The 26148-nt window shown below is 43.5% G+C and overlaps 3 protein-coding genes across 12 annotated transcripts in view; 2 read left to right on the top strand and 1 right to left on the bottom strand.

The window, feature by feature from the left end:
* The window catches only part of LOC139379049 (tetraspanin-5-like), a 33643-nt gene extending 31318 nt beyond the window's left edge, over positions 1–2325 (top strand). For all 3 annotated transcript variants that reach the window (XM_071121789.1, XM_071121788.1, XM_071121787.1), the window contains 2 exons: positions 178–223; positions 402–2325. In XM_071121789.1, coding sequence (XP_070977890.1) covers positions 178–190 — 13 coding nt within the window. In that variant the 3' untranslated portion in view covers positions 191–223; positions 402–2325. The remainder of the gene's footprint in view (positions 1–177; positions 224–401) is intronic.
* Positions 2326–2780: 455 nt separating this feature from the next.
* The window catches only part of LOC139379040 (rap1 GTPase-GDP dissociation stimulator 1-like), a 53108-nt gene continuing 29740 nt past the window's right edge, over positions 2781–26148 (bottom strand). For all 8 annotated transcript variants that reach the window (XM_071121770.1, XM_071121775.1, XM_071121768.1 and 5 more), the window contains 8 exons: positions 16270–16413; positions 11386–11517; positions 7615–7749; positions 7078–7203; positions 6219–6358; positions 5445–5571; positions 4808–4936; positions 2781–4624 (listed from right to left, as the gene is read on the bottom strand). In XM_071121770.1, coding sequence (XP_070977871.1) covers positions 4497–4624; positions 4808–4936; positions 5445–5571; positions 6219–6358; positions 7078–7203; positions 7615–7749; positions 11386–11517; positions 16270–16413 — 1061 coding nt within the window. In that variant the 3' untranslated portion in view covers positions 2781–4496. The remainder of the gene's footprint in view (positions 4625–4807; positions 4937–5444; positions 5572–6218; positions 6359–7077; positions 7204–7614; positions 7750–11385; positions 11518–16269; positions 16414–26148) is intronic.
* Positions 17411–20840, top strand: LOC139379050 (CD276 antigen-like). The gene is made up of 4 exons (XM_071121792.1): positions 17411–17535; positions 18220–18567; positions 18873–19154; positions 20609–20840. The coding sequence occupies exons 1-4, from the start codon at positions 17466–17468 to the stop codon at positions 20704–20706; spliced, it is 798 nt and encodes a 265-aa protein (XP_070977893.1). The 5' UTR covers positions 17411–17465; the 3' UTR covers positions 20707–20840.

Below are 26148 nucleotides of genomic sequence, written 5' to 3'. Positions count from 1 at the left end.
ACATGTGGTTCCAGAGTATTGTGAACACTACTGAATATGCAGCAGAGTGGGACTGAAAAACACCTGATAATATTTGACAACTTTAGGCATTCTGAATGCTCCCCCTCCCTGGCTTTGCTCTTATGTAATGAAAGGAACATGTTTTAAACCTTCCTTTTGCTTTCTCTTGCTGTGTAGTTTATTTACCTGATGTCGCTGCCCGGCTTGACCCAGGAACGCACAGGTAAGGATCACTACCAAGTCACCTAGCTAAGCGTAAATGGTACAATACATCATAATTGACTTTTGTCTCAAATACAACCGTGTCGTTGACTTTTCTCAATGTTGGCCCTAGTAATACTGAAACTATGATTAGTTTGTTTTAAGAGCTGTGTCTGACCTTGATTTCCATTTGTCCCAAGGTCTCTTCAGCATGGCTACGCCAGTCTCAGAGCATCAGATGCTAGAACTAGGAATGATACCACCTGCACCATATTCCATCATGATGACTGGCACATTCTGATCCTTTTTAAAGATGTTTGGGGTTGCAAAATTCCAGTAACTTTCCAGAAATCCCAGTTGGAAGATTCCTCCAATCAGGATTTCTGGAAAACCTGGGAATTTGGGGAAGTTACCCACGCTTTGCATCCCATTTGTTCCATGTGGTTCCATCCATGTGGTAAACACTGTAGAAATGTACAGAAAATAATGAAGACAAAAAAAATGTACTTGGGGGTGGTGTTTGTAAATGCACTGCATGCCTATCACAATGGCATGGACTCGTTTAAATTCATGATGTACAGAAGCTCTTATTGACAGGTATTTTTAACAGTAAAATGGTAGCTGTATGTGGCGACACTGAGCATTAGGGAAGAGGGTAATGGTGCTAGAATACAAATGTACAGTAGTAGTCGCAGCCCTCAAGTCGTTCACTTTGAACTGCAGTAGCCTTGTCGGCTCAAGCGTTTTTGTGGCACAGATGGGCATTCATTATATTTCATGGCATCTCTACCTGGGTGAAATACATACAGGTACGTTACATACTTTCAAATACTTGAGGTGGGCCTGATTTAGCAAGAGTTTGCACTTTTGGGGGGGACTAGTCAATTGGTTCTATTGTAAGACAAGCTAAATCAAGCACACTTCCAAGTATCAATGTATTTGACCCAGGTCTGATCTCTGCACACTCTACATTAAAATGAATTGTCAATACATTCAATGAACTGAAAAACTTCATGTCCATTTCTTGCTATGGTAGTCTTCTGTTTTCAATACCGCTAAGTGAAGTGTCAATCTTTAGGAATCCCTGTCACTTCATATTCAATCTTGTTCTGAGGGCTGAATGTGATTTGTTCGATTGCTCAGCGGGAAGAGCTTACAATGACCAGTGAGTGACTAAAACTAACTCACTTCCTGACATTTGTTGGTGGTGGAGGGCGTAACACATGGGTTGCTGTGCTGAGGGTTCCTGGCTCAAATCCCTGTGTGCTTTCAATTTTCTAGCTCAATGATCAGTGAGTCAAATTAAATAAATGCTTGTAGGGAGGTGGCAGGCGCGTTAAATACAGGTTGAGACAAGGTCCCTGTTAACCAATCACGTTTCACATTTGCCTAACCCTTTCTTGTGATGGGGTCCTGGGTGGCAGAGGTAGTAACACGAGGGTGTCCATGCATTAGGTCCTTGGTTCGATTCCTCGTGTGGCTTTTAAAATAACTTAACCAATTACACTCCTTTCTGCCCTCAGAACAAGAAAATAAGGGTTTGATTCAATCTGTATCGTGGAAGTTCAGTGCTATAGCGCAATTGACACTTAATGTCCCACGTTCACAGAGATTGCTCTCATGGTAAACTTTGCATATAGGCTCAACAGCTTCTACCCCCCCAAGCCATTAGACTGTTGAACAATTCATGAACATTTACACTGATACCCCCTCCCCTCTTGTACACCTTTGCTACTTGCCGTTTATTTGTTACCTATGCAGTCACTTCGCCCCCACCTACATGTACAGATTACCACTGCACACTGACTCGGTACCGGTGCCCCATCTATATAGCCTGGTTATTCTTAGTGTTACTTTTTATTTTAGCCTACTAAATATTTTCTTTTTGAACTGCATTGGAGGTTAAGGGCTTGTAAGTAAGCATTTCAAGGTAAAGTCTACACTTGTTTGATTTGATATATCGGCTCAATCGCAAACTACCTTTAAATTTCAAATCGCACTGAACTTCCACGATACGGATTGAATCGAGCCCTTTGTTTTTCTTTCATGCCCATGAAATAAATCATTGTTGACCTGCTGACATTGTTAATAGTACTAATTATTAATAAAGGGACAAGACAGAAAGTGAATTGGCATCCTCTTTCTCTCGGACTCCATTACGCATTAATGTATTGGTCAATGGTGCTTTGGCTAGTCCCTCAATCAGAAACAGTGACAAAGGTGTGATCAATGGACATTACATCACCACTGTCAAAACTACGTAGTGTGTTTTCCAGGCTAATCAGAGCACCTCAAAGCCAGGCATGTGAAGCTGCATTCTATTCGAGATGGAGCTTCTGCTTACCCCTAACCTAATTGTCTAAGATCCATGAAGAGAAGTGAACAAGGATAGATGGGAGGGGACAACCATATGAAATGGAATGCAGCCTAGGTGACACCATAGCCTTGACCAATGCACTCAGGAAACCCTGTGTGACCATGAATGAAACATGATTAGAGTGACTTATCAATATTATGAAACAGACGTCACCCTCTTACTATATCAACAGGCAGTATAAACTCTAGAAACTGATACATTATCGCCAGCAATCATCTTTAATTATCTGTTTGAGTTACGATCTTCCAAATGTACAACTCAATGACATTTACAACAAACATTTATACTGTAACGCAGTTAGTTTGTAGTTACATCTTGATTGGATTGTGTCTTTGTAAAGTTACAAATCTGAAATTACCATTCATACCTGACAAAAAAAACAAATTTAACAAGACTGATTAGTAAACAAATAATTTATATTTTTAAAAAACGCCTATGTCACCAGACGTTGCCTAACGCAGTATCCATCATGCTGGAATGGGCATGTTCTCGATACTTGGAGTGGGAGAGAAACCATCACACATGCAAACAAAGCGCTGGCTGGGATAAACCATAGAGAAATACCACACGTAGACGGGAGATCTTCTCTGGCTGTCTGGACTGGCCCATTCTGACAGGGTTATGGGGAGGTTCTCGTAGCTGTCAGGGAGACCACAGTGACCATGTGAAACGATGCAGCCAGATTCAAATCGACGGTGACGTTCCAGGTCATCTCTTTTGCAGTCGCGTTATATAGATGATCAGATCTCACAACACCTGGAGAAGTGTTAAATAACTTAGGAACCACATTAATATGATACAGAAATCTTCTGAAATGTGCAGCGCTACGGCAAAAAAGACACCCTGGAACCCCCACCCCAAAATCAGTCTTCCCTGGCGCACCTGGCTCATCATAATCCATTCAGACATATACTACACACCTGGTAGGGCTGACTGCTTCACTGTACACTCCGAGACCAGGGAGAGAGTGACTGTTCATCTGGGGGATCTAACTTGTAACTTATACAGGATTCCTCAATGTTAGGTGAGAATTATTACATGCTAGTGGAGTCAGCCTAGGGTATGTTCAGTTGGGGTTAAACATTTACAACATTGCAGATAGAAATCTAACACATTTAGTTAACAATTCCCTATTCTACTTGACAGACAGTCATATCTGTTCTACATAATATACTTACATCTGAACATTCTGTAACATTTCCCCATTCTAAACATACCCTTGATATAACAGTAAGGTTGTTTGAGACAGCAAGTTAAGTTTAAATCGGGTTTGTATGAAAGTTAAGGGAAGAGACAAGGATCGGTTGGGATTATCAAGAAAACTCCTTTGAAATGCCAGTTTAAGTACAACATGACTGAACTCTACTCAGCTCTGGAAGATCTTCCCAGGGCTGTGGTTTTGGGTATGCGAGGGTCAAAATTAACATGGATACACCATCAACTGGACTAAAACATGCAGTTCGTCTTCAACTCAAGCTAAGATGGGACATAGGATGGATGCATGGCTGCTTAGTTTGTTTTCAGACCAACCTACTCAGTTTTTTTTTGTTCTTTTGTATTGTTTTTCAACGGGTTTCACAGCTATGGTCATCATAAAAAGTGTTCTCTTTGTATGTCTATTGCAGAAAGAAAAGGCTGTCTTGTTTTTATTATGGAGGAGTACGCATGCGTGAGCGGCGGTAGTGTGGGAAGGCAGGCTAAAGGCAGGCTAAAGGCAGGCTAAAGGCAGGCTGTAAGGCAGGGGGGGTACGTTTTAGCTGGACCAGCTGGCTGTTGATAGGGGCAAAGGGACAGGATACCTTGGCACGTGATGATAGGACACACAGAGGGAAGTTCTGGAGAGAGAGGGAAGGGGGGCAGGGATTGGCTATGAGGCAGGCATTGGGGGGAGTGGGGGATTGCGGGCATTAAGAGTCCTTTAGCTCTGTGCCGTTAGCCTCTGCTCTGTGAGCGACGCCTGGTGGGACACCGTTTTGTTCTCGTGCGACCGCAGCTTGGAGACCACGTCGATGAAGGCCAGGCCCTGCACTTCTTTATGGAGAGGCTCTGGAGGAGGGAAAGATAACAGGTCTCATTCAGAAGTCTTTAGAGGAAGAGCATAAATCTAAACCAGAACATTCAGCTACATCCCAATGTCCATACTAGTACACCACTCTGCTATGCCTTAGCTTGGATATTGGAGCAGAAGTTGTGTCTAAGTGGCTGATTCAAAATGGCCGCCCCTTTTACCTGAGCCCATGACCGCACAGATGAGGATCATGGAGTTGTATTTGATCTCCGGGGCGGTCCTCTCGTCTGAGAGCAGCTTGTGGAGCACCTGCACCAGGCCAGCCCCGACAAAGTCCTTTTCAGCCCCCACTGAAACCATGAAAAACACAAGTCAGTGACTCATTTGTCCAATTGTTTTAATGCATTTCAATGCCCCACCAGAGTCAATGCTTTGCTTCTGAGAAAAGGGTGTACTGAGCACCCCGTTACAAATGCTTCAACAGTGAATTTAAATTTATACAGTGCGTCTCACTAGGTCAAAATTGCTTTCCATTGTATGGTTCTAACTCACCCTGTGCATCATCAAACTACTTGCAGTTGATTCAAGCCATGCAATATCAGGTCATGTTCAGTAAGCATGGAAAATTGAAATTATTTTTAAACCGAGTAAAACAGGAACTTTGCCTGCCCCCCCCCCCCCCCCCCCCCCCCCCCTCCATTTCTAAACATTTTACTACAGTATGCCCTACTGAACACAACCCAAGCACAGTCAAAGGAAGTGCTACCAATCTGGACTTTACAAAACCAAGTGGCTAACACAGTAGTCAGAATTAGGCTGCACTGTGACATGAACCTGACTGTGACCCCTGACTCTTACCCAGGTCCAACCCGGCGATGAGGCCCAGAGCCACCAGCGCCTCGTTCTGCATGATCATGTGTTCGCTCATCGCCATGACTACTAGGTGCTTCACACCTGCCCCCTGGATGACTGTTTTTACGACGTCCTAAAACCACAAAAACAAACATTTCAAATGGGGCACAATTCTAAAACGGGGATATTTTCTCCACCTTGTGGGGGAGCTACTGGGTGTGCAGGGTTTTGCTCCAGCCCTGCCCTAACCCACATACCCTCTACTAACCCGCTGCTCATCAGGACTCTGATTAGCTGAAATCAGGTGTGTAAGTTAGAGCAGGGTGGGAGCACAAACCTGCACACCCAGTGACTTTCCAGGAGGAGAGACCACTAGGCCAGTCCACCCCTGCTCTAAATGATACATGACTTGTATACGATGCGTAAGTATGACATCTCTAGCACTGCCACAGGGGTGCTATTCTGTCTAAAGACCTGCAAATAGGACAGAGGTCACAAATCTACAGATTAGAAGGAGAAAACCAGTCCGAGTAACACCGGAGTCATTCTCCCCTGAGATGAGACTGGATGGGAAGTGTAAGCAGAACTGCCAACGCTAGGTCTAGGCATTATCCCACAAGAAAGATTCTATTTCAGGAAGAGTTAGACAATGAATCACAGTCCGTTGTTCCCCTTTATGATCTCAACAGTTCCATTATGGGTCAGAATGTATTCTGTGGTCACAGCCAGCCAGCTAGTCAGTCACAGATGGTGTGTGTTTCCATGGCAGCTGGCCCTAACCTTTGATTTGCTGTGGCGGATGAGAGCTGAGAGCAGTCTGTTGGACTCTCCCATGACTCCTGCATGGTCCTTGGCCTCACACCACTCTACCAGACGCTCCACAAGCTTGGAATTGGTCCCCAGCTGGTCTGCCGCATCCGCTGGGGAGAAAACAATAGTTAACACTATTTTACATCCCCATTAACACTGGTAGCTCTCTGGTATATAGACTGAAATGACTCGACATAAAAACTGGTAACTTCTTGTTGAAATTATTTTTAAATGGGTCAATTCTTGGTAACAATGAGTACTTTCTAGTATTTGTTATAATGAATCTCTGAACTCCAAGAAGGAAGAGATAAAAAATCTGTATTGTAACACCATACAGGTATTAATGTCCTATCACCTTCAATTGCCTGCTATTCTAACACCCTGTCAACATCGCACTGTGACACTCCGGTCCATAGCGACTCAAAGATGGACTCCATCGATTGTGAGCAGTGTGTGAGCAGTGTGTCAAGAAGCAGTTTGGCTTGGCAGGGCCGTGTTTCGGAGGACGCATGGCTCTCGAAAATACTCTGCTGAATAAATAAAATCTTTGCACCTGGATTTTATACTGATTAATTTAAGGACAAATAGTGAGGTATGGAACAAATCAAGTTTAGAGCGTCATTAGGAAAGCATTCTCGCCTCCATTTCAGAAAAGGTTCCTTTAGATCTTTCTGCAAATTTAATGGGTTGAAACATTCACACATGACTGATTCTGGTCAATTTAAATAGAGCGCGAAGCACAGACGTCAGGGGCATCATTAGGAAGTTGTTCTACAGTGTATTAAATGAGCTATAATTGTGATATATAGGTGTTATAAAGATGCCCTACCCTGTGTGTCGATGAGCATGCGTAACGTCCCCAGCAGTTTGAACTGGACAGGAGGCATCTCTGACGGGAGGAACTTCAACACCGTATCGGACACACCAGCTGACAGCATTTTAGCCTTGTTCACCACTTAGGGAAAGATTATAAATAAAAGATTAAACATGTTAAATAAATAAATTCAAACTATGCTCCCTCCTCAAAGACATGTATAATCTGCTTTGTTTCCTTAGATATGGACTGTACATGTCAATGTTGTACACCATGAAAATAAACAATACACTAACTTAGCAACAATTGTATTCAACCAATATTAACCTAAGGCTCAAAGAAGGAACTTAAGTACAGGGAAGCACTTTTGACTAGAAGTTGTTTGTAGTTGCATTTGCCAAGACCTGCCCCCACCCACAGATCAAAGACGTACAGGGGAAGCACTTCTGACAGGAAATTAATGTTAAAAGACTTGCCTTGAACCTACGAGTCATATAGAAAATATAGAACACAGTATACTCAATCATGCATGGAGCGCCTTGGGCTTCTCACCAGGAATGGCCAGGTTGCGCAGGGCGCTGAGCGCGGCGTGCTGCACGGTGACGTTACCCTCCTCCACGTGGCGATCCAGCAGCTCCAGAAGCTTCTGAACAATGCCTGATTCCACCATCTGTATGCAGTTACCATCTGGGGGGGGGGGGGGGGGGGGGGGGGGGGTAGTAAGTAGTAATTAAGTAGTAAGTAGTAATTAAAGCCTCAATTTTCTAAACAATATTTTCCTGGCATTAATATTTCTGAAACTCTGTGGTGAAGCTGAGTAATGGCCTGGAATGACTGTCATGCTTGGGACTTGTATTCAGCTCTCTGAGTAAGAGTGTTTTCATTGGGGGGAACTTAACTAGGAAGAAAGTGGCGGGGCGTGCAAAAGTCGATTCTCTGTTCTACATGACAGAGAAGTGTGTTTGCTCTATATACAGAACATTTGGAAATTACTCATACCTTCCCTTTTCCACATTGTTTACAGCCTTATTCTAAAATGGACCGAATAAAATAAAATAAAAACTCAATCTACAAACAATACCCCATAATGACAAAGCGAAAAACGTTTTAGATTTTTTTATTAAAAATAAAAACAGAAATACCTTATTTACATAAGTATTCAGACCCTTTGCTATGAGGCTTGAAATTGAGCTGAGGTGAAACCTGTTTCCATTGATCATCCTTGAGATGTTTCTACAACATGATTGGAGTCCACCTGGGGTAAATTCAATTGATTGGACATGATTTGGAAAGGCACACGTCTATATAAAAGGTCCCACAGTTGACTGCATGTCAGAACAAAAACCAAGCCACGAGGTCGAAGGAATTGTCTGTAGAGCTCCGAGACAAGATTGTATTGAGGCACAGATCTGGGGAAGGTTACCAAAACATTTCTGCAGTATTGAAGGTCGCCAAGAACACAGTGGCCGCCATTCTTAAATGGAAGAAGCTTAGAACCACCAAGACTCTTCGTGGAACTGGCCACCTGGCCAAACTGAGCAATTGGGGGAGAAGGGCCTTGGTCAGGGAAGTGAACAAGAACCCGATGGGCACTCTGACAGAGCTCCATAGTTCCTCTGTGGAGATAAGAGAACCTTCCAGAAGGACAACAATCTCTGCAGCACTACCAATCAGGCCTTAATGGTAGAGTGGCCAGATGGAAGCCACTCCTCAGTAAAAGGCACATGACAGCCCGCTTGGAGTTTGCCATATAGCACCTAAAGGACTCAGACCATGAAAAACAAGATTCTCTGGTCTGATGAAACCAAGATTTAACTATTTGGCATGAAGGCCAAGCATCATGTCTGGAGGAAACCTGGCACCATCCCTACGGTGAGCATGGTGGTGGCAGCATCATGCTGTGGGGATATTTTTCAGTGGCAAGGACTGGGAGACTGGTCAGGATCGAGGCAAAGATGAACGAAGCAAAGTAGAGAGATCCTTGATGAAAACCTGCTCCAGAGTGCTGAGGACCTCAGACTGGGAGGTTCACCTTCCAAAAGGACAACGACCCTAAGCACACAGCCAAGACAATGCAGGAGTGGCTTCAGGACAAGTCTCTGAATGTCCTTGAGTTGCCCAGCCAGAGCTCGGACTTGAACCCGATCAAACATCTCTTGAGAGACCTGAAAATAGCTGTGCAGCGATGCTCCCCATCCCAACCTAACAGAGCTTCAGAGGATCTGCAGAGAAAAATGGGAGAAACTACCCCAATACAGGTGTGCCAAGCTTGTAGCGTCATACCCAAGAAGACTCAAGGCTGTAATTGCTGCCAAAGGTGCTTCAAAGTACTGAGTAAAGGGTCTGAATACTTGTATAAATGTGATTATTCATTTTTTTTGTATAAATTTGCAAAGAAATTCTAAAAACCTGTTTTTTGCTTTGTCATTATGGAGTACTGTCAGTGGATTAAGGCTGTAACTTAAACTGTGGAAAATGTCAAGGGGTCTGAACGCTTTCCAATCACACTGTGATTCTAGAATCTGAGTGTTATATTTTAGTCTTTCGTACTGGTCCCCTGTGAGAATTGAACCCACAACCCTGGCGTTGCAAGGGCCATGCTGTACCAACTGGGCCACATGGGACCCTGATCAGGGGTGCGAAGGTGAACGGCAAGGCAATGGAGCGACGAACTGCCCTTGCTGTCTCTGCCTGGCCGGCTCCCCTCTTTCCACTCGGATTCTCTGCCTCTGACCTTATTACGGGGGCTGAGTCACTTGCTTACTAGTGCTCTTCCCTAGGAAGGGTGTGTCACTTGAGTGGGTTAAGTCACAAACGTGATGGTCAGAGACCATGGTCGTGTGGTGCCAGATCAACAACCTCTCCCTCAATGTGATCAAGACAAAGGAGATGATTGTGGACTACAGGAAAAGGAGATTTGAGCACGCCCCCATTCTCATCGATGGGGCTGTAGTGCAACATGTTGAGAGCTTCAAGATCCTTGGTGTCCACATCAACAACAAACTATCATGATCCAAACATACCAAGACAGTCGTGAAGAGGGCACAACAAAACCTATTCCCCCTCAGGAGACTGAAAAGATGTGTCATGGGTCCTCAGATCCTCAAAAGGTTCTACAGCTGTGCCATTGGTGGCGCCACACACTGCCTGGTGTGGCAACAACTCGGCCTCCGACCGCAAGTCACTACAAAGGGTAGTGTGTACAGTCCAGTACATCACTGGGGCTATACTCAGCCTCGTCTCAGGGTAATAAGTTGGTGGTTTGTTGATACCCCTCTAGTGGTGTGGGGGCTGTGCTCTAGTGGTGTGGGGGCTGTGCTTCGGCAAAGTGGATGGGGTTATATCCTCAGTGTCACCCGACCCACCCGTCTCCAGTATCTATGCTGCAATAGTGTATGTGCCAGGGGACTGGGGTCAGTCTTATATCTGGTGTCCTGTGTGAATTTAAGTTCTCCCTCCCTCTCCCCTCCCGGAGGACCTGAGCCCTAGTATTATGCCTCAGGTAAGACTGGCTGTCCCCAGCACCTCGTCATGCTGCTGCTCCAGTTTCAACTGGTCTGCCTGTGGCTAGGGAATCCTGACCTGGTCACTGAACGTGCTACCTTACCTGCTGTTTTCAACTCTCTCTACCTGCGGTCTCAAACTCAATGCTTGGCTATGAAAAGCCAACTGACATTTACTCCTGGGGCTACTGACCTGTTGCACCCTCTACAACCACTGATTATTATTATTTGACCCTGCTGGTTATCTATGAAGGTTTGAACATCTTGAAGAACAATATGGCCATGTACTCTTATAATCCCCACGCGGCACAGTCAGAAGAGGTTCCTCTCTAGAGAGGAAGTTCCTCTCTAGAGAGGAAGTTCCTCTCTAGAGAGGAAGTTCCTCTCTAGGTTCCTGCCTTTCTAGAGAGTTTTTCCTAGCCACCGTGCTTCTATTGCATTGCTTGCCCTTTGGGGTTTTAGGCTGGATTTCTGTATAGCACTTTGTGACATCTGCTGATGTAAAAAGGGCTATAAATAAAGTTGATTGATTGATTGATCAACTGGTGCTGTGGTGCTTATTACTGGAGAGAGAAGTGTATCTGTTCTACATGATGTTTCCAGTGTGAGTGATGAGATTAGTCAAGAGGCAGTTTTATCCTGAATAACCCATTTTGTTGGTTCCCTATCCCAGCAGGCAAAACTGGTTGAATTATTTCAGTTCAACATAATGTAATTTCAACATGGTAACGATGTCCTTTCAACAGTGCAATTACTTAATTTCAACCAGGTTTGCCCACTGAGCTGTTACTACAGACAACATGCGCAGTAATCTCTTTACCGTTGCGGGCAAAGTTGGCAATGGCCAGTGCCCCTGCCAACTGCAGCTGGTGGTTGTGGGATGGTACCCAGGAAAGGACCCTCTCGAACACACTGCCCTTGCCCGCGTCAAACAGCTTCTGCATGGACTCATCTGAAGGGAGAGAGATGTGGAGAGGCTGTCAACACAAAACACCTGCCCACAGCACCAGAGGGGAGAGAGATGTCAAAACACCTGCCCACAGCACCAGAGGGGAGAGAGATGTCAAAACACCTGCCCACTGCACCAGAGGGGAGAGAGGCCATCAAAATGTCACAGCAGTTATTTACTAAACAAAAAAAATACACAGACCACACACAAATAAGCATATATGTTTCTGGAAGAAAATGTTACAGGATAAATGTCCTACTTCTTGGCTTTAGTATAACAAAGTGGTGAGTGAAGATTGGAAGGCAAGTAGAATGCTATGTTTATGTTTTGAGGAACAGAAATGGGAATGGAAATGATCTATACTGTTCCGGAACAGAACCGTTACTTTAAAAGCATACATTCCGGGCATTTTTATTATTATTTTTTAAATAGATCAAATAGGCCCCACAAAAACAAAACAAAAAAAATCACTACAAAGCACCTACGCAAGCACCTGTCTGCCAGCTGTAAATCTTTGCCAGTGTGTGTCGCGTGCACGTTTGTATGCTACCTTGCCTCTACTCCCTCAAAAGCATAGGCTACTGATTTTACGAGCGTGATTTGGAAGATGGGGAGAGATTATTAATTTGAGAATAATTAATTAACTTTTTCAAAACGCTAGTAACGGATACTATAGTTATCACGTTTGATTTATTTAACAAAAAAAACAAAAAAAAGGTACAACGTTTTAAATCTGGTGCTGCTCTGCACACCCAAATGTAGTTAACGAAGGTTCAAATCAGGAAGGCTTGTCTGAATACTTGTCCAACTTCATCCAGTAAGCATAACATCATTCACTTTGTTTCCTAGTCTATGGGCCGAGTGGGAATAAATCACCAGCATAGTCTCGTTTCTTCTCCTCTCCTATAAGCCATGTGTGAAACATCATTCTCCTATTTACCTTATAGCCTAGGAGCACTCCCCCCCCCCAAAAAATAAAAAAAATACACATTCCGCATGCTTGTCTATACAGAAAAATAAAATACTTCACCAGAAAGCATGACTTAGCCACAGAGGAATCGAGGATCATTAGCTGTGGACTGTTTCACAAGCTCGTAGGCCTATCAATGCCTATTTGAGAAGACCAGTATTTGGGCTGCGCGTGTGGCAATAGGACTAGCTGATTATTGAGTTGAGGCTGTCAGTGAAATGTTGAGACAAGATAGGGGAGGGGTGTGGCGACGATACAGGAGAGTCTTTCTCCAGAACGGAAGAAGCTGGCGATCTTGTAATTATTGACTTAACTTTCATCATTTCAAATTCCGATTTTTACGATGAACCACGTGGCAAGGATTTTTTAGAAACCAAAACGTTATTATTGAAATGAAATATTAAAACCATAACTGGCATGCAGAATGGCAGAAAATGTTAGGATCAATTGTAAGCTTCCACAAATCTGAAACTCACCGGCCGCCTATGAAGTCTGAAGCATTTTGAAAACATAATTGCTTGAATCCTGAATGTTTTATTTTATGGAGGCATGTCTAACACCTATGAGGCAGGCCTACCATCTACCAATCCTACCATTGAGACATGCCCCATAACAAAAATAAAAACGGCAGGATTCATCCAATTAAGTTAGTTTTCAAAATTCATACTGCCTTCAGCTCAAATTGTAAAGTGTTTGGTGATGCACTAATAGCCTGCTGCCTGCACTTGAATGGTGTTGGATTCCAGCTCGAAATATACGTCATGTTATCATAGTAGAACTTATTGATTACTTTCCATGTAAAAGGAATGTAAAGTCAGCAAAAAAAGAAACGTCCCCTTTTCAGGACCCTGTCTTCAAGATCATTTGTAAAAATCCAAATAACTTCAGACTAGAGGTCGACCGATTATGAATTTTCAACGCCGATACCGATTATTGGAGGACCATAAAAGCCGATACCGATTAAATCGGCCAATTTTAATTTTTTGCTTTGTAATAATGACAATTACAACAATACTGAATGAACACTTATTTTAATTTAATATAATACATCAATAAAATCAATTTAGCCTCAAGTAAATAATGAAACATGTTCAATTTGGTTTAAATAATGCAAAAACAGTAAGAACAGTAAGAAAAACAGAAGTAAAAGTGCAATATGTTCCATGTAAAATATGTGCCATGTAAGAAAGCTAACGTTTCAGTTCCTTGCTCAGAACATGAGAACATATGAAAGCTGGTGGTTCCTTTTAACATGAGTCTTCAATATTCCCAGGTAAGAAGTTTTAGGTTGTAGTTATTATAGGACTATTTCCCTCTATACCATTTGTATTTCATTAACCTTTGACTATTGGATGTTCTTATAGGCACTTTAGTATTGCCAGTGTAACAGTATAGCTTCCGTCCCTCTCCTCGCTCCTCCCTGGGCTCGAACCAGGAACACATCGACAATTAGCGCGCCCTAACTAGCTAGCCATTTCACTTCAGTTACACGAGCCTCATCTCGGGAGTTGATAGGCCTGAAGTCATAAACAGCGCAATGCTTGACGCACAACAAAGAGCTGCTGGCAAAACGCACGAAAGTGCTGTTTGAATGAATGTTTACGCGCCTGCTTCTGCCTACCATCGCTCAGTCAGATTATATGCAACGCAGGACACGCTAGATAATATCTAGTAACTAGTGATTGATTGTTTTTTTATAAGATAAGTTTAATGCTAGCTAGCAACTTACCTTGGCTTACTGCATTCGCGTAACTCCTTGTGGAGTGCAACGAGAGAGAGGCAGGTCGTTATTGCGTTGGACTAGTTAAGGTTGCAAGATTGGATCCCCCGAGCTGACAATGTGAAAATCTTGGCGGTTAACCCACTGTTCCTAGGCCGTCATTGAAAATAATAATGTGTTCTTAACTGACTTGCCTAGTTAAATAAAGATTAAATAAAGGTGTAAAAATCGTCAAGTCGGTGCCCAAATATACCGATTTCCGATTGTTATGAAAACTTGAAATCGGCCCTAATTAAAATCGGCCATTCCGATTGATCGGTCGACCTCTATTTCAGACCTTCATTGTAAAGGGTTCAAACACTGTTTCCCATGCTTGTTCAATGAACCAAAAACAATGAAGATGCACATGTGGAACGGTCGTTAAGACACTAACTGCTTACAGACAGTAGACAATTAAGGTCAGTTATGAAAACTTAGGACACTAAGAGGCCTTTCTACTAACTCTGGAAAACACCAAAAGAAAGAAGCCCAGGTTCCCTGCTCATTTGCATGAACGTGCCTTAGGCATGCTGCAAGGAGGCATGAGGACTGCAGATGTGGTCAGGGCAATAAATTGCAATGTCCGTACTCGCAGTAGCAGACCACGTGTAACACCTGCACAGGATCGGTACAGCCGAACATCACACCTGTGGGACAGGTACAGGATGGCAACAACAACTGCCCGAGTTACACCAGGAACGCACAATCCCTCCATCAGTGCTCAGACTGTCCACAATAGGCTGAGAGTGGCTGGATTGAGGGCTTGTAGACCTGTTGTAAGGCAGGTCCTCACCAGACATCACCGCCAACAACATTGACTATGGGCAAACCCACCGTCGCTGGACCAGACAGGACTGGCAAAAAGTGCTCTTCACTGACGAGTCAGGGTTTTGTTTCAGCAGGGGTGATGGTCGGATTCGTGTTTATCATCAAAGGAATGAGCGTTACACCGAGGCCTGTACTCTGGAGCAGGATCGATTTGGAGGGTCCGTCATGGTCTGGGGCGGTGTGTCAAAGCATCATCGGACTGAGCTTGTTGTCATTGCAGGCAATCTCAACGCTGTGCGTTACAGGGAATACATACTCCTCCCTCATGTGGTACCCTTCCTGCAGGCTCATCCTGACAATGCCACCAGCCATACTGCTCGTTCTGCAAGACAGGAATATCAATGTTCTGCCATGTCCAGCGAAGAGCCCGGATCTCAATCCCATTGAGCACGTCTGGAACCTGTTGGATCGGAGAGTGAGGGATAGGGCCATTCCCCCCAGAAATGTCCGGGAACTTGCAGGTGCCTTGGTGGAAGTGTGGGGTAACATCTCACAGCAAGAACTGGTAAATCTTGTGCAGTCCATAAGGAGGAGATGCACTGCAGTACTTAATGCAGCTGGTGGCCACACCAGATACTGACTTACTTTTGATTTTGACCCCCCCCCCCCCTTCGTTCAGGGACACATTCCATTTCTGTTAGTCACATGTCTGTGGAACTTGTTCAGTTTATGTCTCAGTTGTTGAATCTTCTGTTCATACAAATATTTACACATGCTAATAAGTTTGCTGAAAATAAACGCAGTTGACAGTGAGAGGACGTTTCTTTTTTTGCTGAGTTTATATGTTGGGGTCATTGAAGGGTGAAAAGGGACTTGGTGTATGTTTATAAAGCATGTTTTACTCCAGCAACAATAACCTGTGGAGCAGCAGGAGAAATCCCACTGTGCGCGTAGGATAGTTGTGTTGGATAAATAAGATAAACGATGACTAACAGATACACACACAGGCCAATTTAAATTACACAAAATTATGCAATTGAACCTATAGACCGATAAGCATGACAGTCAAATCCATTTCCATCGATTGGTATTTCCATCAATTAAAAAGCATTATTTTGCAATGCATTTTCCTTTCTCCCGGTAAGTTTTTATTTAAAAATCGGCTTTTCATAATATTTTTGGGCCAAAAGCCGGCAATTGCTGGCTAACGGAAATCGATGTTGGTGTGTGTGTGTGTGTGTGTGTGTGTGTGGAGTACCTCCCAAAAGCAGCAGCACCATCAGATCTGAGGCAGTCTTGAGCTGGGCCACATCCTCATCCCTCTCCCCATTCACGGTGTGAGTCACCACATCTAACAGACACTCCACCAGGCCCGCCTCCACCAACTGCAGCTTGATCACATCTGAGAGACAGTTACACAAAATTAGAAAATGACAGCATTTCCTGGAGGTGGATTAACTATCAACAACTCCCACACACCCCACTTTTGTTCCTTTAGACTATACACCCCAATCATTGTCAATTTCTGTCCGTCAAAAGTACTTGAGTCAACAATTATTCGGACTGTGTGAGTTTGTCGGACAATCGTTAACTGTAGTCATTCATCCGGCAATAACTGTTGGGAGCTGGAAACACAAGCATTTCATTACACCCGCAATAACATCTGCAAGTGAGCAGTAACATTTGATTTGAAATGACTCGCATTGAAAAAGCATTGGCTGCATCTGAAATTCTCAGACACAAAATCCCAGTGTTCTGACAGCCTCATCTTTTTCAGGATGTATATCTTGATATTTTCTTTGTGTACTCAATTCCTACCTGAGTGTCAGAGTAAAAAATAACACAGCAAAAAATAAAATATATATATATTTTTTTTTTAGGTGTCCACTGTCCAGACATGGATAATGATGGTTCAGTATACACCCAGTGTACAAAACATTAAGAACACCTGCTCTTTCAATGACAGACTGACCAGGTGAAAGCTATGGTCACTTGTTAAATCCACTAGATAAAGGGGAAGACAGGTTAAAGAAGGATTTTTATGTCTTGAGACAGTTGAGACATGGATTGTGTGTGTGTGCCATTCAGAGGGTGAATGGGAAAGACAAAAGATTTAAGTGCCTTTGAATGGGGTATAGTAGTAGGTGTCAGGTGCCCTGGTTTGTGTCAAGTACTGCAACGCTGCAGGGTTTTTCATGCTCAACAGTTTCCTGTGTGAATCAAGAATGGTCAGCCAGCCAAAACAGATGACACAAAAAAATTATTCACTCCAGCAGGGAACTGATTACAGGAATACTTCATGTTGTAAGCGGAGACAGAGTGGGCGCAGTTAGACAGAAGCAAATATAAAAGGAAAATGCTATATTTAGTTGTAAGACGTGAGCGCCCAGAGTCCGCAGCTGAACTGAAGGACTTCCATGTGATTTGCTGAACGAATGCAGTCCACTCTAGAACATGGCTATGAACTGGAAATCCTGTCTCACTTTTGTTGTTTCATTTCTGGTCTTCAAGTTATCCCACTTAAGTAAGTCTAACAATTCAGTTATCTTGAATTCATATAATCTTACCAGTAATATAGACGGAGTGATTATTTAAAAAAAGTGTTACTAAATATGCAGATGAGAACATCAAGTTTTATGTGGTCAATTATTTGCTAGGTCAAAGGTTTGTTTGAAAATAAAAATGGTTTCGACACACATTCAACACAGTAATGAATTGTTCATTTTGGATAAAAATGTTTGGACATAGCCCTATATCCAAACTCTGTCCTATTTGCCTATTTTCAAAAGGTACTGGATGTTTGTGCCATTTGTGCTAACCATCTACAATGTCAAAGTACAGCACACAGTATGGTTGTACTGTACAACTCAACCAACTATTTCTAAAAACCCCAGGAGTAAGAAATGGAACGGCACACTTCCTGAACCACCTAAATCTGGAGTGGCAGGTACCCACCCTACTGGTTAAGAGCGTTGGGACAGTAACTGAAAGGTCGCTGGTTCGAATCCCCAAGCCGACATGGTGAAAAATCTGCCGGTGTTCCCTTGAGAAAGGCACTTAAGGTTAATTGCTCCTGTAAGTCACTCTGGATAAGAGTGTCTGCTAAATGACTCAAATGGAAATATTTCACAGAACAGCTTTGGCTCAGTGGATAATGCCTTTTATGAGAATGAGGTTCTATAAAACCTATTTTTTTCTGTCTTCGTAGCGGAGTTTGAGACCACTGTTCCCAGTGAGACGCAGCTTGCCATCCTGGGGCAACATATAGTCCTAGACTGCAGCTTCCCTGTGGACAAACAATGGGATCGAACGCGGTGCCAGATTGAATGGAAGTTAGACAAGGTGGTGGTCCACAGTTTCTACTATGGTCAGGACCACCTGAACGACCAGAGCAGTCGCTATGTCAACAGAACCAGCCTGTACCACTCTGATATACAGAAGGGGAACGCTTCTCTCAGGCTGGAACGTGCCACTCTGGGAGATGAGGGAAACTATACCTGCACTGTGCACACAGAAATGGGCCCAAAGAGGACATCTGTATCCCTTAAATTAGCAGGTAACACCCACATCTTTATTTCTGCTTTTTGGAACAAGGAATAAAAGTATTTATTCCTAATTTTTTGAGAAACAATCAAGCACCTTGTATAAGAGATATATATGACTTGTGATTTTGCACTCTTTACAAACATGTTATTCAGTAGAACATTTAGTTGCTTTAACAGCAATTTGTCGCCAATGAAGTAGATAGGGGTTGTTATGGTCACGCTCCCCTTCATATTCTTAGCAACTACACTTCTGCAGAAGGCATACAGTTAGTCATGATACTACTTTAACATCCAATTCTATCATTGTTCTGTATAGCATTCTACCCTGAGCCTCGCCTGAAGTTCTCAACCTCTGCCTGTGGTGTGGAGCTACTCTTGACCACCGAGGGGTACCCCCGACCCTCAGTGCAGTGGCTGACTGTCAGTGGCGAGGACGTCGGCGACGACACAGTCACACACCTCTCCCAGGACACACAGGGCCTATACACTGTTTCGAGCACAGTATCCCTGCAAGGAGCGGTCAATAAGACCCTGACGTTTGTCTTAAAGAACGAGGCCCTGGGACAGGAGATCAGGAGAAACATCACACTTCTCTCAGGTAACTTAAAGGACAAGGAAATATCATTATTTATACAGCAGTGCATTTGTTGTAAAGTGAAAATGAAAAGGTAGGTTGTCGGTAGTTTATATATTAAGTGAAACTGGAAGTAAGAGAGGCAGGCCTACGTAGATAATGTGTTGTTGTGATAATGTGTTGTTATATATTAAGTGAAACTGGAAGTAAGAGAGGCAGGCCTACGTAGATAATGTGTTGTTGTGATAATGTGTTATATACAGTGCCTTGCGAAAGTATTCGGCCCCCTTGAACTTTGCGACCTTTCGCCACATTTCAGGCTTCAAAAATAAAGATATAAAACGGTATTTTTTTGTGAAGAATCAACAACAAGTGGGACACAATCATGAAGTGGAACGACATTTATTGGATATTTCAAACTTTTTTAACAAATCAAAAACTGAAAAATTGGGCGTGCAAAATTATTCAGCCCCTTTACTTTCAGTGCAGCAAACTCTCTCCAGAAGTTCAGTGAGGATCTCTGAATGATCCAATGTGGACCTAAATGACTAATGATGATAAATACAATCCACCTGTGTGTAATCAAGTCTCCGTATAAATGCACCTGCACTGTGATAGTCTCAGAGGTCCGTTAAAAGCGCAGAGAGCATCATGAAGAACAAGGAACACACCAGGCAGGTCCGAGATACTGTTGTGAAGAAGTTTAAAGCCGGATTTGGATACAAAAAGATTTCCCAAGCTTTAAAACATCCCAAGGAGCACTGTGCAAGCGATAACATTGAAATGGAAGGAGTATCAGACCACTGCAAATCTACCAAGACCTGACCTGGCAAAAGACCTGAGACTGGGACGGAGATTTGTCTTCCAACAAGACAATGATCCAAAACATAAAGCAAAATCTACAATGGAATGGTTCAAAAATAAACATATCAAGGTGTTAGAATGGCCAAGTCAAAGTCCAGACCTGAATCCAATCGAGAATCTGTGGAAAGAACTGAAAACTGCTGTTCACAAATGCTCTCCATCCAACCTCACTGAGCTCGAGCTGTTTTGCAAGGAGGAATGGGAAAAAATGTCAGTCTCTCGATGTGCAAAACTGGTAGAGACATACCCCAAGCGACTTACAGCTGTAATCGCAGCAAAAGGTGGCGCTACAAAGTATTAACTTAAGGGGGCTGAATAATTTTGCACGCCCAATTTTTCAAGTTTTTGATTTGTTAAAAAAGTTTGAAATATCCAATAAATGTCGTTCCACTTCATGATTGTGTCCCACTTGTTGTTGATTCTTCACAAAAAAATTGTTTTATATCTTTATGTTGGAAGCCTGAAATGTGGCAAAAGGTCGCAAAGTTCAAGGGGGCCGAATACTTTCGCAAGGCACTGTATTAAGTGAAACTGGAAGTAAGAGAGGCAGGCCTACGTAGATAATGTGTTGCAAAGCGAATCTGACTGTCTTTTCACTTTTTTTTTAATAACAGGAAATAGTGTTGATGTGTCACCTGGGGTTTACCAAGAGAGATGGTGGTTTGTTATTACTGTCCTGGCTGTGATGCTGAAATACTTGTTGTGTAACTAAAATGTAACCATTTGTTGTTTTGCTTCTTGGACTAATTTGTAATGATGCACAATGCCACTAAGAAAATTGAATAAACTGTACAGAATGCATCTGTAAATAAGTAAGTTTGCTATGCTGCATTTACAATTATTATGTTGATCTATGTACTGTATATTACAGGCATATGTCCTAACATCGGTAATACCCTTTTGAAACTAGGGGGCAAAAATAACGTTCCCAAATTAAACCGCCTATTTCTCAGGACCAGATGCTAGAATATGCATATTATTGACAGCTTAGGATAGAAAACCCTCTAAAGTTTCCAAAACTGTGAAAATATTGTCTGTGAGTGTAACAGAACTGATATTGCAGGCGAAACCCTGTTCCTCTGCACCCCTATTTGGCCATTGAAAGGGATATCAACCAGATTCCTTTTTCTACGTATTCCCTAAGGTGTCTAAAGCACTTTGACGTAGTTTCACGCCTTTATGTTGAAGAATGAGCGTAAACGACTACATTGCGTAAGTGGCCAGCTGAGGGCTCTCAGAGTGATTCTTGCGTAAAAGACAAAAGGTAGTCGTGACCGCTATTTCCGGTGGATTTCTCAACATAAAGTGACCAACAAACTGAGGTATTTTGGGTATAAAAATAATCTTTATGGAACAAAAGGAACATTTGCTGTCTAACTGGGAGTCTCGTCAGTGAAAACATCCGAAGATCATCAAAAGGTAAACGGTTAATTTGATTGCTTTTCTGATTTGTGACCAAGCTTCCTGCTGCTAGCTGGACATATTGCTATGCTAGGCTATCGATAAACTTACAAACGCTTGTCTTGCTTTGGCTGTAAAGCATAATTTCAAAATCTGAGATGACAGGGTGATTAACAAAAGGCTAAACTGTGTTTCACTATATTTCACTTGTGATTTCATGAAAATTAATATATATTTTTTTACCGTTGCGCTATGCTAATTAGTGGAGTTGAGGACAATTCTCCTGGATCCGGGATGGGTAGTTCCAAGATAAATTCCTTAGTGTTGCCGCAAAAAGTCTCTGGCCTTATAGAACACCTACTCATTCAAGGGTTTCTTTATTTGACTATTTTCTACATTGTTGAATAATAGACATCAAAACTATTAAATAACACATGGAATCAAAAAAAGTGTTAAAATACTTTGATTTGAGATTCTTCAAACGGCCACCCTTTGCCTTGATGACAGCTTTGCACACTCTGCATTCTCTCAACCAGCTTCACCTGGAATGCTTTTCCAACAATCTTGAAGGAGTTCCCACATAAGCTGAGCACTTGTTGGCTGCTTATTCACTCTGCGGTTCGACTCATCCCAAACCATCCCAATTTGGTTGAGGTCAGGGGATTGTGGAGGCCAAGTCATCGGATGTAGCAACCCCATCAATCTCCTTGGTCAAATAGCCCTTACACAGCCTGGAGGTGTGTTGGGTCATTGTCCTGTTGAAAAAACAAACTCTAGTCCCACTAAGGGCAAACCAGTTGGGATGGTGTATCGCTGCAGATTGCGGTGGTAGCCATGCCGGTTAAGTGTGCCTTGAATTCTAAAATATTTAGACTGTCACCAGAAAAGCACCCACACACCACCTCCATGCTTCACGGTGGGAAATACACAAGCGGAGATCATCCGTTCTCACAAAGACACAGCGGTTGGAACCAAAAATCTCCAATTTGGACTAATCAGACCAAAAGGACACATTTCCACCAGTCTAATGTCCATTGCTCGTGTTTCTTGGCCCAAGCAAGTCTCTTCTTATTGATGTCCTTTAGTAGTGGTTTCTTTGCAGCAATTCGACCATGAAGGCCTGATTCACACAATCTCCTCTGAACAGTTGATGTTAAGATGTGTCTGTTACTTGAACTCTGAAGCATTTATTTGGACTGCAATTTCTGAGGCGGGTAACGCTAATTAACTTATCCTCTGCAGCAGAGGTAACTCTAGGTCAATGACAGCCTAGGAACAATGGGTTAACTGCCTTGTTCAGGGGCAGACTGACACTTTACCTTGTCAGCTCGGGATTCGATCTTGCAACCTTCCCGTTACTAGTACAACACTAACCACCTGCCGCCTCATAGTGATTGAGGGTTTTTGTGACAGCACTTGAAACTTTCTAAGTTATTGAAATTTTCCGTATTGACTGACCTTCATGTCTTAAAGAAATGGACTATTGTTTCTCTTTGCTTATTTGAACGGTTCTTGCCATAATATGAACTTGGTCTTTTACCAAATAGGGATATCTTCTGTATACCACCAATACCTTGTCACAACACAACTGATTGGCTCAAACGCATTAAGGAAAGAAATTAACTTAAGGCACACCTGATAATTGAATGCCAAAAGAGTGCAAAGTGGTCATCAAGGCAAAGAGTGGCTACTTTGACAAATCTCAAATATATTTAGATTTGTTCAACACGTTTTGGGTTACTACATACCTGTCATTTAATCATTGTGATGTCTTCACTATTATTCTACAAAATAGTAAAAACCCTTGAATAATTGGGTGTCCTAAAACGAGAGAGAGCGTGAGCACACACAGAACAAAAATTTAAAACGCAACAATTTCAAAGATTTTAGTTAAAGTTCATAAGGAAATCAGTCAATTGAAATAAATTCATGAGGCCATAATACACTGCTCAAAAAAATAAAGGGAACACTAAAATAACACATCCTAGATCTGAATGAATGAACTGTTCTTATTAAATACTTTTTTCTTTACATAGTTGAATGTGCTGACAACAAATATCACACAAAAATTATCAATGGAAATCAAATGTATCAACCCATGGAGGTCTGGATTTGGAGTCACACAAAATTAAAGTGGAAAACCGCACTACAGGCTGATCCAACTTTGATGTAATGTCCTTAAAACAAGTCAAAATGAGGCTCAGTAGTGTGTGTGGCCTCCACGTGCCTGTATGACCTCCCTACAACGCCTGGGCATGCTCCTGATGAGGTGGAGGATGGTCTCCTGAGGGATCTCCTCCCAGACCTGGACTAAAGCATCCGCCAACTCCTGGACAGTCTGTGGTGCAATGTGGCGTTGGTGGATGGAGCGAGACATGATGTCCCAGATGTGCTCAATTGGATTCAGGTCTGGGGAACGGGCGGGCCAGTCCAAAGCATCAATGCCTTCCTCTTGCAGGAACTGCTGACACACTCCAGCCACATGAGGTCTAGCATTGTCTTGCATTAGGAGGAACCCAGTGACAACCGCACCAGCATATGGTCTCACAAGGGGTCTGAGGATCTCATCTCGGTAACTAATGGCAGTCAGGCTACCTCTGGCGGGCACATGGAGGGCTGTGCGGCCCCCCAAAGAAATGCCACCCCACACCATGACTGACCCACCGCCAAACCGGTCATGCTGAAGGATGTTGCAGGCAGCAGAATGTTCTCCACGGTGTCTGCAGACTCTGTCACGTCTGTCACATGTGCTCAGTGTGAACCTGCTTTCATCTGTGAAGAGCACAGGGCGCCAGTGGCGAATTCGCCAATCTTGGTGTTCTCTGGCAAATGCCAAACGTCCTGCACGGTGTTGGGCTGTAAGCACAACCCCCACCTGTGGATGTTGGGCCCTCATACCACCCTCATGGAGTCTGTTTCTGACCGTTTGAGCAGACACATGCACATTTGTGGCCTGCTGGAGGTCATTTTGCAGGGCTCTGGCAGTGCTCCTCCTGCTCCTCCTTGCACAAAGGCGGAGGTAGCGGTCCTGCTGCTGGGTTGTTGCCCTCCAACGGCCTCCTCCACGTCTCCTGATGTACTGGCCTGTCTCCTGGTAGCGCCTCCAAGCTCTGGACACTACGCTGACAGACACAGCAAGCCTTCTTGCCACAGCTCGCATTGATGTGCCGTCCTGGATGAGCTGCACAACCTGAGCCACTTGTGTGGGTTGTAGACTCCGTCTCATGCTACCACTAGAGTGAAGGCACCGCCAGCATTCAAAAGTGACCAAAACATCAGCCAGGAAGCATAGGAACTGAGAAGTGGTCTGTGGTCACCACCTGCAGAACCACTCCTTTATTGGGGGTGTCTTGCTAATTGCCTATAATTTCCACGGTTTTCATGGTTCAGGCTAGGCACCTTAACTCCACAGCATAGAATGACATTCTAGACCATTCAGTGTTTCCAACTTTGTGGCAACAGGTTTGGGGAAGGCCCTTCCCTGTTTCAGCATGACAATGCCCTGTGCACAATGCGAGGTCCATACAGAAATGGTTTGTCGAGATCAGTGTGGAAGAACTTGACTGGCCTGCACAGAGCCCTGACCTCAACTCCATCGAACACCTTTGGGATGAATTGGAAAGCCCACTGCGATATAACAGATTAAATATTGTGTACTTATGAGTTATACTTACCTAGTGGTCAAGATTGTTGGGACACTAACCGAAAAGGTCGCTGGTTCGAATCCCAGAGCCGGCAAGGTGGAAAAATCTGCCATTCTCCCCTTGAGCAAGGTAGTTAACCTCCAACAACTGCTCCCCTGGCTCCGATGACGTTGATTAAGGCGGGGGGCTGCCTTAACGTCATCGGTGCCGGGGGAGCAGTTGTTGGAGGTGAAATGCAGAAGCCACATTGTTTGAATGCAGTCAGTTGTACAACTGACTAGGTATCCCCCTTTCCCTCACCAGATTGATCTATTCATTTTGTTATTATTTTACATTAGTATATGGCTCCCCCTCTTGCCCATTCATTGTACTGCGGCAAGTGTGTAGTCTAGGACAAATGGAAGAAGTTGGGCGTTCGGTAGGAGTCCTAGCTAGACGTGTCTTGAACATACATAGCAGACCATATTATGTCTTTACAGTTCCAGTAATGTACGCTTTATATTGAACAGAGAATTCATTTTTGTTAATATAAATAATTGCGGCACCATGTTCCTGGATCTCGGAGTGCTTTTTGCCGTTTGGCTTTTGGGAATCTTGAATGTGGACTGTACGTGTTGGGGGAAAAAACCCGCTTCAGGCTTGGGCAGTGGCTATGGTCAAATGGTAAAGAGGTCACTACAGCAGTACGGTCATTGACGAGAGAAAGGTATACAGGGTTCGTGTGAGGGGAGAGCGAGATTAGATGTTTGAGTCTGGGATTGTATTGTGTATGCATGTGTGAGTGGGGTGCATATGCGTGCCTGAGAGAGGGAGAAGTTCTCTGGAGTAGAGTTAATCAGGACATCGTCTAAGAACATGGCAGAAGGGGAGAACTCAGTGTGCTGCCAAGAATGATGACAACAGTCAGTGAGTCTCTCCCTCTGTCACACATGCACACACACGCCGTCTCTCACAAAATGCACACACGCGCTCAGTCTAACACACGAGTGTAGAAAACATTAGGAACACATTCCAAATATTGAGTTGCACCCCCTTTTGCTCTTAGAACATCCTCAATTCGTCGGGGCATCAAATCAAATTTATTTGTCACATACACATGGTTAGCAGAT

This window comes from Oncorhynchus clarkii, chromosome 21 (genome assembly GCF_045791955.1).
Source record: "Oncorhynchus clarkii lewisi isolate Uvic-CL-2024 chromosome 21, UVic_Ocla_1.0, whole genome shotgun sequence".
NCBI classification, from domain to species: Eukaryota; Metazoa; Chordata; class Actinopteri; order Salmoniformes; family Salmonidae; genus Oncorhynchus; species Oncorhynchus clarkii.
Note: the sequence above shows the minus strand (reverse complement) of the source record. Positions and strands in the feature narration are given on the sequence as shown.

Excerpts from the sequence above, each read along its gene's own strand:
- LOC139379050 (XM_071121792.1), top strand. The coding sequence starts at position 17,466 with ATGGCTATGAACTGGAAATCCTGTCTCACTTTTGTTGTTTCATTTCTG. Across the intron at positions 17,536-18,219 it reads CTTCAAGTTATCCCACTTAA|CGGAGTTTGAGACCACTGTT; the intron begins GTAAGTCTAACA and ends CTGTCTTCGTAG. Across the intron at positions 19,155-20,608 it reads AAACATCACACTTCTCTCAG|GAAATAGTGTTGATGTGTCA; the intron begins GTAACTTAAAGG and ends TTTTAATAACAG.